The sequence below is a fragment of the Felis catus genome, chromosome F2 (genome assembly GCF_018350175.1).
Source record: "Felis catus isolate Fca126 chromosome F2, F.catus_Fca126_mat1.0, whole genome shotgun sequence".
NCBI classification, from domain to species: domain Eukaryota; kingdom Metazoa; phylum Chordata; class Mammalia; order Carnivora; family Felidae; genus Felis; species Felis catus.
Genome location: NC_058385.1, coordinates 41,118,174 through 41,133,421, shown reverse-complemented (window position 1 = coordinate 41,133,421; position 15,248 = coordinate 41,118,174). Strand labels below are relative to the sequence as shown.

General features: G+C 33.7%; 1 protein-coding gene across 9 annotated transcripts in view; it reads left to right on the top strand.

The window, feature by feature from the left end:
• RAD54B (RAD54 homolog B) overlaps positions 1-15,248 on the top strand; it is a 104,304-nt gene that overhangs the window by 41,827 nt on the left and 47,229 nt on the right. For 4 of the 9 annotated variants that reach the window (XM_023248148.2, XM_023248149.2, XM_045049653.1 and 1 more), the window contains exons 2-3: positions 2,167-2,678; positions 12,433-12,630. In XM_023248148.2, coding sequence (XP_023103916.1) covers positions 2,167-2,678; positions 12,433-12,630 — 710 coding nt within the window. Of the gene's footprint in view, positions 1-2,166; positions 2,679-12,432; positions 12,631-14,366; positions 14,429-15,248 lie in introns of those variants that run through there. The other 5 variants (XM_003999976.6, XM_023248150.2, XM_045049654.1 and 2 more) reach the window with 3 other exon arrangements.

Genomic DNA, 15,248 nt, shown 5'->3' with positions numbered 1-15,248 from the left:
TACAAAACCCACTATTTAAACAAGAACAACTTTTCATATTTTAAAGGGAAGAATTTGTTATTAGAAATAAGCCTTGTAAGTGCTTGTGTCAGTGTGCACATTGCCATTTTCTCTGTATTCGCATTTTTATTTAACATATTTGTATATTTAATGTGCTTTTACTTGATTTGACATCATCTTGAATCTTCATAATTCTCAGAAGTTTATAATCTATAATCTTAGTTATGCTTCAGTATAAAATATGCCTGTTAGTCCCACCAAACTCTCCCATTCTTAATAAGGTAAATATTACTGCTTATATTTAACATATTTAAAGATATATACCTGTTTTGTAAGGCTACCTCTGTAACACATTGATATATGTCTTTATTTTTACTTTTCTCTAATATCAGATTATATTTTGTGTTTTTGCAGTCTATTTGACCTTCAAAATTCATAAATTTTAGAAGTCCTTCTGCTTATAATATTTGTGACCTTCTCTAAAACATTTTTTATTTTTTACTTCGTTATGCTTACTTGTAATATTTCAATGAAAATGAATATTTCTGATAAAAGCATTTTAAAATTTACATGGGAGTGTAATGTCTGTATATAATAGTGGTTCTTATACTCCTTTATACATACTAATTTGGAATAGCAATTATGTGGGTTTTTAAAAGTTTCATCTTTGTCTGTAGTTTTAACCTTCCTCCTTGCTAGGTTTTAGAGTTAATAAAGGGAAGACTTACTACTTTGAATTACATTGATATTGTATTGCTTTACTTTTGAAAATCGTAAGATGACAAAAAGAATGAAAAGTAAGGAATTTATATAATATACAAATTTTTCATAACATACTATATATCTTATTATTTCATTTGTATCTCTTAAATATCTGATAATTTCTGGCAATTTAATTTCATTAGTAAGTGACATATGGAGAGTTTTAATTTTGTTCCTCATGTTCTACTTGAACTTATTCCAGCATTTTAATCATCCATGTAGAGTGCATTCTTAACTATGTTACTTATTTATCATTTGGAAAGTGTTCTCTAAATAATGTTGAATGTAGTGTTTTTTTCATTAATGGTCCAATACTCCCTTTCCCCTCTATAACTTATTTTTAAGTTAGGCAGAAGCATAAATTTAAAAAAACCCAAGAAAAAAATTACATATTCTTAATCAGTAGCTTCATGTTACTCATGAAATTTGTTTGTTGAAAAAGTAGAATTTTTAGATACATTGTGTTTTATGTCATAACAAATATTGTTATGTCACAGTTTAAATTACGCTAAAACTAGTTTTCTCTGATAGAAGTGTGTATTTTATGAAAGTTACATGTAAATTTAACAGACTTTCAGTATATAGTATATAAGCCATTTAAAAATACTTCATTAAAAATGCCTTTTGTTTAATCATTCAACATGTGATAAATACCTGCTAGGTTCCAAGTACAGTATTATGCTCTGCTGGGGATACAGTAGTGGATATGAAACCTTTCCCTGTGAACTTTATCTGACCAATGGTTGAAAGACTGAAAGGCCAACGGAGTCATGTGGTTTAGGATCTGTAAAGAATAAACACCATGGTATCTAAAATTGTATAGTTAGGATAACATTCTGATAGTTGGGCATACCCAAAGCCATACAAAAACTTGATTTTGTTTTTTTTGGACAGATACAGAAATCCTATAGGAGGACAGTACCTCCTATCTATGGTCTTCTATCCTAGAAATCATGGACCTTGGTGATTTTTAGATCAGCCCAGGAGAGCAGGAGCAGGGGATCTAGGGCTAAGGTGTGGGAATAGCAAGGCCCAAAGTGCGGTAAATGTCCCTTTATACCATTTAAGAACGTCGGGCTTGTGGGAACATGTGGTATCTCTTTGAGAGCATTAAGAAAGGCCTTTCTTTTTTATTTACCTCATTGGCCTTAGGTAGTATTTGCAATTTTTTGTCCTTTTAAGAGCTTGATTTTAAAGTTAAGGATGCAGTGAGAGCTGTATGTATATATTATTGAAATTTTAAATTTAGTCATTTTAAATTTCAAGGATTAAATTTTTTTGTTTCACAATTTTCTTTCTAGCTCTAAAGCTTGACAATTTGACGTATACTAATTATGAAATGATGCTATAAATATGCTCTTGTCTTCATTTGATTTACATTTAATGCTTTTTTGTGTGCTGTAGTGCAAACTTGGATGAGGAAGCACAGGCTGGTACGAGTTCACTACAGGTAATGTTGGATCACCATCCAGTTGCTATTACAGTGGAGGTGAAGCAAGAAGAAGACATTAAGCCCCCTCCTCCACTGGTTTTAAATTCTCAACAGAGTGATATTTTAGAGCAAAGAGAAGACCATGAATTAGTACATGTTATGGAAAGATCTTTGTCGCCGTCACTTTCCTCTGTTGACATGAGAATGACCTCGTCTCCATCTTCTATCCCAAGGAGAGATGATTTTTTTCGGCATGAGCGTGGAGAACACTTTAGGTCACAGTTAGGGTATGACCCTCAGATTCTGCAAATGCTGAAAGAAGAGCATCAGATAATTTTAGAAAATCAAAAAAATTTTGGATTGTACGTTCAGGAGAAGAGGGATGGATTGAAAAGAAGGCAGCAGCTAGAGGAAGAGCTGCTAAGAGCAAAAATTGAAGTGGAGAAGTTGAAAGCAGTTCGCTTACGGCATGATCTGCCTGAATGTAATAGTCTCTGATATTTTTTTTTAATCTTGCAATTTGATAATTTTAATTTTGGCCAAATTACTTTCATTTGGTAATATCCTAAGCAGGATACATATACTCTTAAAAAGTGTTGTTAGTCTCAATTGTGAGAAAGCCTTTTTTTTGACATTATCCAATTATTTAATTTTCTTTTGAGATATATTAAAACGTATGCATTGGTTGGCATGGTTATATATTTTTTGTCTTCAATTTTTTTTCTAAGAAGTTTAATTGATGGCCTTACAAAAGATGTCTTATTTTGATCATTAAAATAGAACATACATGAAAAAGATATACAAATGTATTCTTTCAAAGTTCTGAGTCTTCAGCATTTTAAATTAGAGCTTTGAAAGCTGTAGTTCAAGGTTTTTAAGTCCGTCTAATTTAGAAACAGTACAGGCCTGATAAGAGAAGCTTGTCTGTATGACATTGATTTTTATGCTTTCCTGTGTTTTGAAGAAGTGATAGAATTTTAGAGAGGGAAGGTATTTGGAAATCACTTTTTTCCACCCCTTCAGTTTAGAGATATGAAACTGAGGTCCATTGGAGAACTCAGTGACTTGATGTAACAGAGCTGTTTATGGCAGAGCAAGGACCAGCATTCAGTTTTCATTTCTCTGTAGGTTTCTCCCCTGCTACTCCATAGAAGTAAAAATCCACTAAAATATATTCCATATGAAAAAATTATAGAAGTATTTATTTCATTAAAATTGCTTTTAAAGATTCATAGGTTATGAAATCAGGGGACTTCTATCAGTTACCCCTAGCCTTCTTCCCTTTTTTGTCCAGCAAAATAACATTGTTCTCTGTCTGGACTTATTATATATTTTGGCTATAAGATTTAATGTCGTAATCATTTTTCATATCTTATTCTGAAAAAGATTTATTTCACAGTAAAAAAGTTAATGAACAAAATTAAAATTTTACATAGAAATAGCAAAAAATAGTTATGATTTAATATATATTATTGTAAATACTGCTTTTTTGGAATTTACAGAAATAAAATCCCAATTCTGAAAGCCCATTTTAAATTTAAGTGAAATTTTTAATATGTATATTTTTGCTGGTGCTTTGTTGAGGAAGGATTTTTAAGCCAATCTTTAGAAATGGGTAGGTGGAATTTCAGTATTTCATTACAGCGGAAAAAGGATGTTTAAGTCAGAATGAACAACATGGGAAAAGGTTTAGAGAATGGGGAGAAGTGAATCAGGGAATACAAGCACAGTGGTAGGCCAGGTGATTTTAAGTGGATACAGAGAGGGCCAATTAGGACTTAGTTACCTAGACTAGGATTAAATGAATAGCTACTATTAGCTCCAGCAAAATTTTTACATGCAGTACTCCAGAAATCTGCATTTTTATGTGAAGATTTTCAACTTAAAAATGTTTTCAAATAATTCAAAATGTTTTAAAAACTACATAGACAAAACATGTGAGTGGGCCTCATTCGGCCACTGGGCTTCCAGTTTGTTGCCTTTGGAGTAGAGTAATGGTTCACCAAGAGTAGCGTTGACCAGCAACATCGCCACCACTTGAGAACTTTGTTAGAAATGTAAATCCATTTCCTTTTGAATCAGAAACTCTGGAGGTGAATCCAGAAATCTGTTATAATAAACCCTCTAGAGATTCTGATGGAAGCTAAAGTTTGAGAACCACTAGAACAGAGTATTTGGGATGTAGCTTGATGCCTAAATCATACTAGATTCTCAAAAAAATTTTGCTGAAAAGAGGAGGTGGGTGAAGGTGAATTGAGGGACATTAGTTTGGAAGTTGATTGGTGCCAGATTATGGATGACACTGAATGCTGTTTTTAAATAATCACAGTTGAATGTACAATAAGTAGTCATTGAACACTTTTAATTAGAGGGATATAAATTAGATATCTGAGTTAGCATTATAATAGCATTTGTGGGTTGGGCATTTAGTGAGAGAGGAAATTAAATCCAGAATTTAGGTTATGGCTATTGAAATAGAATTAAAAAAACCTCTCCTGGTACTATTTTAGTTTGTAGATTGCTTAATTTCATCAGCATTTTATATCTGCTATTAGAGTTAAATATTTTATTATGAAAATGCCTTGCATGTATAATATGATACCTCTTTTCAGTACTTCCATCTTTATGCTGTGATTTTTCTTTAAGTCTAAACTGGACTCAAGAGATTAGAATCTTATAATTCTAATTTAATGTTTTTACAATATAATTTTAATAAATACATCCTTGAAGTAGTCAGTTTTAACTTTTTGAAATTATTGGAAGCATATTACCATATGTAATGTAATTCATATTATAATCTTAGCATGCTGCTACTCAGAATTGATGTTAATGTTCAATTTGAATGTTGACTTTGTGCAGCCAGATCAGTTTTCCAGACTCTGCTCTGTGCAACATTAAATTTGTGAGATGTTTTCTAGGAGAGTTTTGTGTTCAAAAAAGTGCAACACATTTATTTTTGTGTGTGGTTAGGTTCTAAAATCACTGTGGTAGGTAACAAATTAATATACAAAATTGCCCTTGAAAGTTTTTTTGCTGCCCGTAATAGTCTTCTACAGTCATATTTTCCTTCAGCATTGTTCAAGATTGTTGTTTCTTTGGTTGTGTCAGGTGACAGACTCCTTAGAATTTAGGGACTGCGTAGAAGAAAAAACTTTATTTTTATATACATTTAAACACCAGAATTGTACTCATTGCAGTGAGTTTACTGCAGCATTTTTCTGAGTCAATCTTGTTTAATTGTAATTTGCAAAAATTTAAATGCCATGAACTTTACCTACGAAATGTAATGCTGAAAAACATAGGTAAGAGTGATTTTATTTTTAAAATGTAGACTTGATTCTGTAAAAGCATATTAAATTTGAAAAATAAGCTAAGTCAAAATATCCTTTCATTGAGTATATTAGTAATTTGGATAACAGGTTATTTTTGCCACCTTTGTATCTTATCCACATGAACTTAAATGATACATTGTTACTTTTACAACTTGATTTTTCTAAACTAGGTATGATTTATAATGGCATCCTGAAAAACTTAACAAAGCTCTTTTCATTTCTAAAAATACCATTAGATTTCTTAAAAATTTCAAATTAAGTACTTGGCTTTTTTTGTATGAGACATTGAGTGTTATTTCATTTTTGAAAGATTTCATTCTACCCTGTTGCATCTTTATTTATGTGAAAATGTTTAGACTATGAATTATTTCCATGTGCCTTCTTTTAGAGTAATGTCAAATTTTAAATAGACATGTAAATAATTTAGAATGTGACATATTGTATTTAATATATACTGTAGATGATGGTAGTTAAATGCTTTGTTAATACATATCTTTTAAATACAGGGTGATACATTGTACTGATTTGTGTACTCTTTATGTGTCATAAGACAAAGAATTCAGTACTACTGAGATAAAATTTTTTGGATGGGGCACAATTGAAATACATTTATTTAAATAATTGTGTTTATAGTGCATACTAAATGTACCATGTCTAAATGTCATAATATATTTTTTTTAGATGTTAAGATCCACAAATTCTCAAAATCAGTTAAGTATTTGATGGTGAATTTGATTGTAAATATGTAAAAATAATTAGATGAAATATGGTTGTAATACTTAAATACAAAAAAGTGAGTTCTTAAGACATACAATCTAATTAAATGTTAACAGTCATATTAAATGTTTGCATATGATTTTGAGAAATTGACTCAGTATATTTTTATATATTTTTTAAATTGATTAAAACTAGTAGGTATAATTTGAATTTATATCATTTTTAGTGTTCAGTTGCTTCGTAAGTAGTGGAAAGCCATATAAATTAAAATAAAATTACCACCCAAAGTTAGCCCCAAAATTTAAATTAAAAGAGATATATCATTAGACTTACACTTTGTTAGTAGATCTTTAATGTCTTAAAATTATGTGTGAATTCACCTCGTTAAAAAGATTAAGAAACTCTTCAAATAGGAAAAGTTAAAAGCATTTTGCAGTAAACCTTTATATGCCTGCCACCTAAATTCTGCGATTATTGTTTTGCCGTATTTGCTTTATCGTGTATCCATCTATCAGTTCATTTTTCAAAATAAAACGATGGGGTGCCTGGGTGGCTCAGTTGTTTAAGCGTCCAACTCTTTTCAGCTCAGGTCATGATCTCACAGTTCATGAGATTGAGCCCTGTGTTGACTCTGCGCTGATAGCGCTGAACCTATTTGGGATTCTCTCCCTCTCTTTCTGCCCCTCTCCCACTGGCTCATACTTGCGCTCCCTCCCTCTCTGTCTCAAAATAAATAACCTTAAAAAAAGATGTTAAAAAATGTAGACTTGATTCTGTAAAAGCATATTAAATTTGAAAAATAAGCTAAGTCAAAATATCCTTTCATTGAGTATATTAGTAATTTGGATAACAGGTTATTTTTGCGTGTGTGTGTGTGTGTGTGTGTGTGTGTGTGTGTGTGTGTGTTTTGGGTAAGATTTGCAAACAGTGAAATATACAAGTTTTTTTTTTTTTTTTGAGAAGAGATTTATTTTTTTTTAAATTTTTTTTTCAATGTTTATTTATTTTTGGGACAGAGAGAGACAGAGCATGAACGGGGGAGGGGCAGAGAGAGAGGGAGACACAGAATCGGAAACAGGCTCCAGGCTCTGAGCCATCAGCCCAGACCCTGACGTGGGGCTCGAACTCACGGACCGTGAGATCGTGACCTGGCTGAAGTCGGATGCTTAACCGACTGCACCACCCAGGCGCCCCGAAATATACAAGTTTTAAATGATGAGTTTTGACAGGTGACTCCACCTGTGTAGCTTATATCCCTATCAAGATTTAGAACATTATTCTCACCCCAGAAAGTTCTCTCCTCCCCTTTCCTGATCAGTCCCTTGGCACATCAGGCAATTGTTCTAATTTATCAAAAATCATAGATAAGTTTTGCTTGTTCTAGAACTTTATATAATTGGACTCATATACTATGTTCCCTTTGTTTCTTGCACCTGTCTTAATGTTTTTAATATTCGTGTTCATTCATCCTCTTATCAGTAGCTCATTACTTTTTGTTGTTGAGTAGTATTCCATTGTAGAAGTATACCTCAGTTTGTGTATCCATTATTTTTTGATGGACTTTTGGCCTATTTCCAGATTTTGGCTATTATGTATAAAGATTCTGAGTATTGTATAAATTTCTAGTAGACATGATGCTGGATTAGGGAAGACCTATATGTTTAAGTTTTTAAGAAACTGCCAGACCTTTTCCCAAAGTGATTGTATCATCTTACACTTTCATCAATAGTGTATGGGTTTCTTTTTTTTTTTTTTTTTAATTTTTTTGCATGCTCAATGATTGGAATGTCAGAGTTGAAATTCGTAACTTTTCTTATATTTAGATGAATTTAAAATGCTGAGCAGAAAAATGCTGAGCATGTAGTTTTGATATCTGGGAATATTGTAGTTTTATTTAAGTTGTTTTTTTTCTATTTTAGCCTCTACTGCATATATGCTTTGATAAGAGTATTGAGAAATGTGATGAAATGTATAGTCCCTGTCATGCTCATAAAGTATTCTGAAAATGATATTTAATGCAAAGAAATATCTTCTGGGTTTATTTTATACATAATGATATTTAGATGATATTAAATCTCTCTTATTAAAGAAAACTGGATGATTACTGGTTCGGAGGAACTTGTATATTAATGATTGTAAATTTTTTAGTGTAATAAAACTGTTTCAAACCTTAAATTTATATTGCAGTTATATGTTAATTATATTAAAAATTCTGGTAGGTTTTGGTAATTTTAAAACTCAAAAAATATAATCTGGGAGAGTATTTATATTCTTTGTTGAATTTGATTGTATGAGACGTTTTAAATTTCATTTGCTCTATTGAAACTGTATTTGGAATTTTTGAAAGAAAAGGAAGAATATTAGAGACTTGGGTATATGAAATGTATAACTAAGCCATCCAACTATAGAGTAACTGTGCTTAGGAATCATTTAGATGATAATGTTCACTATCAATATTAAAATGACAATATTTCCCTCTTCCTCTTTTATCAAAGCATGGTTTTAAGCATCATGCTTACCTTGTGAATCTGGCTTATAGGCATTCAAATCTTTTGTTTATGCAACTGTTTTTGGTCTTGATTTGTAAAGTACATTATTGGGTCAAGGGGGAAATAGATCAGATCAAGTTTAGAAATAAAAATTATAGTTAGAGTGGAATTGTTGGGGGTGATTAGTCTGGAACATAGCAAATTAGTATTTTATGTATTACAAATAGTCTAGATGTAAGAGGTTATGTTCCTTATGTGTTTAATTCCCAATATCTTTATTCTTCTTTTTGGAATTTCTCTCTTTCCTGCCTTAATGACCTGTATTTAAAATGGGACTAAATGGGAAAGGGACAAAGACAAGATGATGATGATGGTAGTTAATAGGTAGTATGTATTACATGTCAAGTACTGTTCTAAGTGTTTTACGTATGTTAGCTACTCTAATGCCCACAAAAAAATCTGTGAGGTAGGTACTAGTATTACATTCATTTACAGATTCATGAACTGGCATAGAATAGTCTAACTGGCATAGACTGTCCAGGGTCTCAAAATTCAGACCCCATCAGATTGGTTCATACTCTTGTCTTCCTCCTGTTGTTCTGCAAAAGAAAGGGTATATCTGAGAATCTTCTGATATTTCAAAGTTAATTATAAGTAATTTCTGAATTCTCAGTTTATTATCTATTCATTTTTTTCTTGGTGCAGGAAGGGTCTTGGACACAAGTCAACTCTTTAGGCTCTGGGAATACAACAGGGTATTTGATTTGGATGAAGACATACTTTTCACCTTTGTTTTACTGCAATCCTGTGGAATCACATTTTCTTGGATAATGTAATAAAAGATAAGAGCAAGTTTAAAAAATGCAGAATGGTATTATTAGTCTTTCATTCAATGTACATTGACTACTACTGGTAGAAATAATACAAAAACAAAACTAAAATTGCACACCACAAAATTTTTTGGAGTTCAAAAACTGATCAAGTATCCTGTCTTTTTTCTTAATCCTAAAAACCTCCAAACTTTATCTGGGGAAAATCAAGGTTGGTAAAAAAAAAAAGAAAAAAAAAACAAAAACAGTAAATGACAACTACTAGTTATCTAAAACCTGGTAAATTTTCTTGACTAAAAAATTGATGGAGTAATACAGTTTTAGTAATATTTAGATAATCAAAATCCGACTTAGCAAAACTGCATTTGGTAGAAATTATGGTTATAAAAACTAATGTTTGCAAAAGCTGTAATCTGTAAAATATGATTCATAAAAAAGTGACCAAGAAATCAAATCTTTGTTATAAAGTTTACTTGGAAAATAATCCTGAAGGTAACAACTTATAAAAATGAAAATTAAAATGGTCAATAATGGAGATGAGTTCAAAGTTAATTCCTAAAGCTACTTTCTATGAAAATTAATTTTAAGATAATGCTATCTTAATATTTTTGTAAGTATGAAGTCAAATGCACTTTGATTCAAAATGGCAGTTTTCAAAAGTACCTATTATTCTGGGCATATGGTGATGAGCAAGATCAAAATAGACCCTTTCTCTCAGGACTTCATAGTTTAGTGGGGAAGTAATCTGTCACATAATTAATTGCTGAGATAATGTTGAAATAATAAAGCAAGATCTATCTAGCTTGGTGGTCAGGAAATTTAAAGTCTATGACTGGGTGAATAGAAGTTAATTTGGAATAGCATGTTGGAGGAAGAGGTAGAAGGTTAGAAGTAACATGTTTTCTTAGAGACCATTAAGACTAATGGATTTTAAGCAAGAAGGATACTTAATGAGATCTACATTTAAAAATAGATAAATATAGTAAATACAGAAAATGGCTTTAGGGAGTAGAGGTGGCAAGACATCTCAGGAGGCCTGTTGGGAAGATCCTACAATAGTCCAGATCAGAGATGGTGCTTTGAAGAGTAGAGGTTATGGAGAAAGCAAACAGTACACAGCTTTGAGAGCCATGTGGGATCTAGAATCACCTGGATTTGTGGTTGATTGGCTATGGAACTGAGAATAAAGGATGTCAAGGATGATTTCCAACTTTTTGGCATGAATCAGGGTGGTGGTACTCTTACTGAGAAATGAGAAAACTGTAGGAGAAGCAATTTTTGGAGAGAAGACAAGTGGGCCTGATGAGATGTTCATGTAGATTGGTCTGAGGGGCAGTTATGTACAGATATACAGAACTACAATCATGATCTGGGCCAGAGAAAAAAAATACAGGTTTATGCAGTGGTAGTATCAATTTAAGGAGAAAGGCACATTGAGAGGACGTAGAACTCCAGTCTGATGAACTGGCAAAGATGTTCAAGAAGAAGCAACCAGAGGGGCGCCTGGGTGGCGCAGTCGGTTAAGCGTCCGACTTCAGCCAGGTCACGATCTCGCGGTCCGTGAGTTCGAGCCCCGCGGCAGGCTCTGGGCTGATGGCTCGGAGCCTGGAGCCTGTTTCCGATTCTGTGTCTCCCTCTCTCTCTGCCCCTCCCCCATTCATGCTCTGTCTCTCTCTGTCCCAAAAATAAATAAACGTTGAAAAAAATTTTTTTTTAAAAAAAAGCAACCAGAGAAGTAAGGAAAAATTGAAATGTGTTAGAGAAGCTAACCTAAGTAAAAATAGGGTTTAGTATTTCAAGGAGGAAGTAGTCAACATTGTCAAATGCTTTTGAGAACTCTGATGAGGACTAAAAAAATATCTTGTGGATTTATTGGCAAGGAGTTTGTCAGTAGCCTTTAACAGGATAGTTTTGGTGGAGGACTGGACTGGAAGCCGGATTGGAGTACAGATCTTCCTTGACTTATGATGGGGTTATGTCCTGATAAACCCGTCATAAGTTGAAAATACTGCAAGTTGAAAATGCATTTATACACCTAACTAACCTACCAGTCATCATAGCTTAGCCCAGCTGACCTTCACCATGCTCAGAACATTTACAGTAACCAATAGTTGGGCAAAATCATTTTTTAAAAAAGTTGTATTTATTCATTTTGAGAGGGAGAATGGGAGAGAGTGAGAATCCCAAGCAGATTCTGCACTGTCATCACAGAGCCTGACATGGGGCTTCAACTCACGAAATCATGACCTGAGCCGGAATCAGGAGTCAGATGCTTAGAAGACTGAGCCATCCAGGCGCCCTGGGCAAAATCATGTAACACAAGCTGTTTTGTAATAAAGTGTTGACTATCTCCTGTAATTTATTGAATAGTGAGAGTGAAAAACAATGGTTTTGAGTGTATTGGTTGTTTACACTCATGATTTGGTGGCAGACAGGGAGCCGTGGTTCGCTGTCGCTGTCCAGTTTCACCAGAGGATTAGACTACATATTGCTAGCCCAGGAAAAGACCAAAATTCAAAATTTGAAGTTGATATTTTCCCATGGATGTTGAAAATTTATCTTTAGTTCCCAGAGCTTTAAAATGTTAGCGGTAAAATAAAATGTGGTAATTATCATGTTGTTCTATTTAAACTGAGTTTTTATGACTTTGAGATGATAAGAATTTGTATTCATTGTACTCATGCTAATGCTAGCATCTGATGTTTGAATTTCTCAACTTATAAAATACTAACAGGAGTATGACCAAATATTTTTTCATACTTTTTAGTAACATCTAATTTTCTTATGTTCTTATTTTTGTTGAAATGATCTTTCTGCTTAAAGTCATCTCTAATAATGTGGTTTTATTTTATTTTATTTTTTTGTTCTAGTTCACTCAGCCCCTAAAGAAATTACAGTGCCTAAGAGACAAGAAGAGGAAGAACCTGATAGCCTAGTTAAATATTTCAGTGTTGTTTGGTGTAAGGCTTCAAAGAAAAAACACAAAAAGTGGGAAGGTGATGCTGTTCTCATTGTAAAAGGAAAGTCATTTACATTAAAGGATTTGGAAGGCAAAGACATTGGAAGAGGTATTGTGATATTACATAATGCTTATGATTTGGCCTAAAATTAGTATATATCTGAGGTTACATAATTAAAAGGATTGGGTTTTATAAAGTGTTAGTTTAAGATGCTCTTTAAATTATAGTAGTCAGTCTGACAGTCTTTTTATATTTTTTAGTGTTTATTATTTTTGAGAGAGAGAGAGAGACAGAGCATGAGCAGGGGAGGTGCAGAGAGAGAGGGAGACACAGATTCAGAAACAGGCTCCAGGCTCTGAGCTGTCAGCACAGAGCCTGACACAGGGCTTGAACCCACAAACCATGAGATTATGACCTGAGTCAAAGTCATACGCTCAACCGGCTGAGCCACTCAGGTGCCTCATCAGTCTGACAGTCTTATGTATACTAACTCACTGAAGCAAATCCCATTCCATGGATCCATTTTCTCTAAAATGAAATGGCTAGTCAGGGTATATACAGTTATTCTGGTATTTTTCTGAGATTAAGCAGTTTGTCTTAGTGTACTTTTCTCCCCAGAATGCTAAATGATTAAAATTAGAAAGATGTTGATGTCAGGAGTGGAATATTATCTAATTTCAATGATATCCAATAAAATTTTGAAAAAAAAAAAAAGGTAATGGCTAGGAATGACCTAGATTAATACATATAAATTGGAGGTTATCATTTCTGTTATGATATAAATGTTGCCAGCATGATTTGTACTAATACAGGTTAGCTCACAAATTCAGAATGCTTAACACCAACCATGCTTTTTGGCATTGTCTTCAATCATTCATTCATTCATTCAATAATATCATAGTTAATAGTTTTCAGTAACCGTTATGTGCCAAGCACTATGCTAGGAGTAAACATTCAAAAATGGATATGATTTATAGTTTAGTGGGGACAAGGCAATATAATTGATAATTAGGAGGCAATAATAGAATTGTTTCATTGAGAATTTGTACTCAGTGCAATAGGAAATAGGCCATTTAGATCTGCCCAGGAGGCTGGGGGAAAGCTTCATAAGAGTAATTGCTTAAGGTAGTATTTGAAGGATAGTTTTGTAGGGTATGAGAAAGGGGCATACAGAAGAGGGAGTAGTATATGCAAAGGTATGAAAGCAGAGAAGTAAAACTAATTCAGTGTTTCAGGAATGTAGTCTGTGAAGGTCAGGGACAGAGTGATGAGTGGAGGCTGAGCTGAATTATCTGCAACAGAACTTTTGTATTATAAAAATATTGAACCACTATTATATATATGTTATTCTCAGCTTTTAGAGGAATTAAAAAGAAAATTACAGTTCATATTCCATGTTGTTGGTTAAGGTAGATTGGGGCTAGATTTTAGGAGAACTTGTTTATACCTATATGGTGAAATTACATTCTAAAGCCAGCTAGAGAGGTAAAATTATCAAAATTACCCTGGAATATTCCTTACCCATAAGGCATAGTATACATGGTTTTGTGTATGTGTAGTTTATAATAAAATGGTCTTTCAGTTGCATGTAGCAAAAAATGCAAATCAGGTTTCAAATAGTGGGTTTTTACTCTGCACAAGTAGAATCACCTAAGGTGTTTTTATTTATTATTATTAATGATAATGCTCATAGGAAATGCCAATTTCTGTGTCTCTGCTACTGTTTTATTTATTTTTTAATTTTTTTATACACTTATAAAAAAAGAGAGAGAAGGAGACACAGAATCTGGAGCAGGCTCCAGGCTCCGAGCTGTCAGCACAGAGCCTGACGCGGGGCTCAAACTCAATAAACTGCGAGATCATGACCTGAGCCGAAGTCGGATGCTTAACTGACTGAGCCACCCAGGTGCCCCAATTTATTTATTTTTTAAATGTTTGTTTATTTTTGAGAGAGAGTGCGAGTGAAGGAGGGGCAGAGAGAGAAGGAGACAGAGGATCTGAAGCAGGCTCCGTGCTGATAGCAGCAAGCCTGATGTGGGGCTGGAACTCAGGAACTCCTGAGATCATGACCTGAGCAGAAGTTGGATGCTCAGCCAACTGAACCACCCAGGTGCCCCACCTAAGGTGTTTTTTAAAAATACCAGTGCCAGGTCCTGACCTGGCAGGATTTATTTGGCCTGGATGGTGATTTATTTGGCCTGGATGGTGGAGAGAGGCACTGGCATAAATATATTTTAGGTTTCTAGGTTCGACCGGGGCTCGAACTCATGAACCGTGAGATCATGATCTGAGCCGAAGTTGGATGCTTAACGGACTGAGCCACCTAGGCACTCTGGTTTCCAGGTGATATCTAATATCTAACCACTGCTTTAAGCAATAAAGAGGATTTTATTGGCTTTCCAAATGAAAACATCCAAACATAAGACTTTATTGCTTAATTATAACAATAAGTGTATCAACTTGGAGTTAATTTTGTAAGTTATTGGCTCTAATGGAAGCAGTTTTTCTTTTAAATGAATTGAATGTACAGCATTTAAATATCGTTAATGTAGGGGGGTGCCTGGCTGGCTCAGTCGGTTAGGTGTCCAACGTCAGCTCAGGTCATGATCTCAGTTTGTGAGTTCGAGCCCCGTGTTGGGCTCTGTGCTGACAGCTCGGAGCCTGGAGCCTGTTTTAGATTCTGTGTCTCCCTCTCTCTCTGCCCTTCCCCTGCTCATACTCTGTCT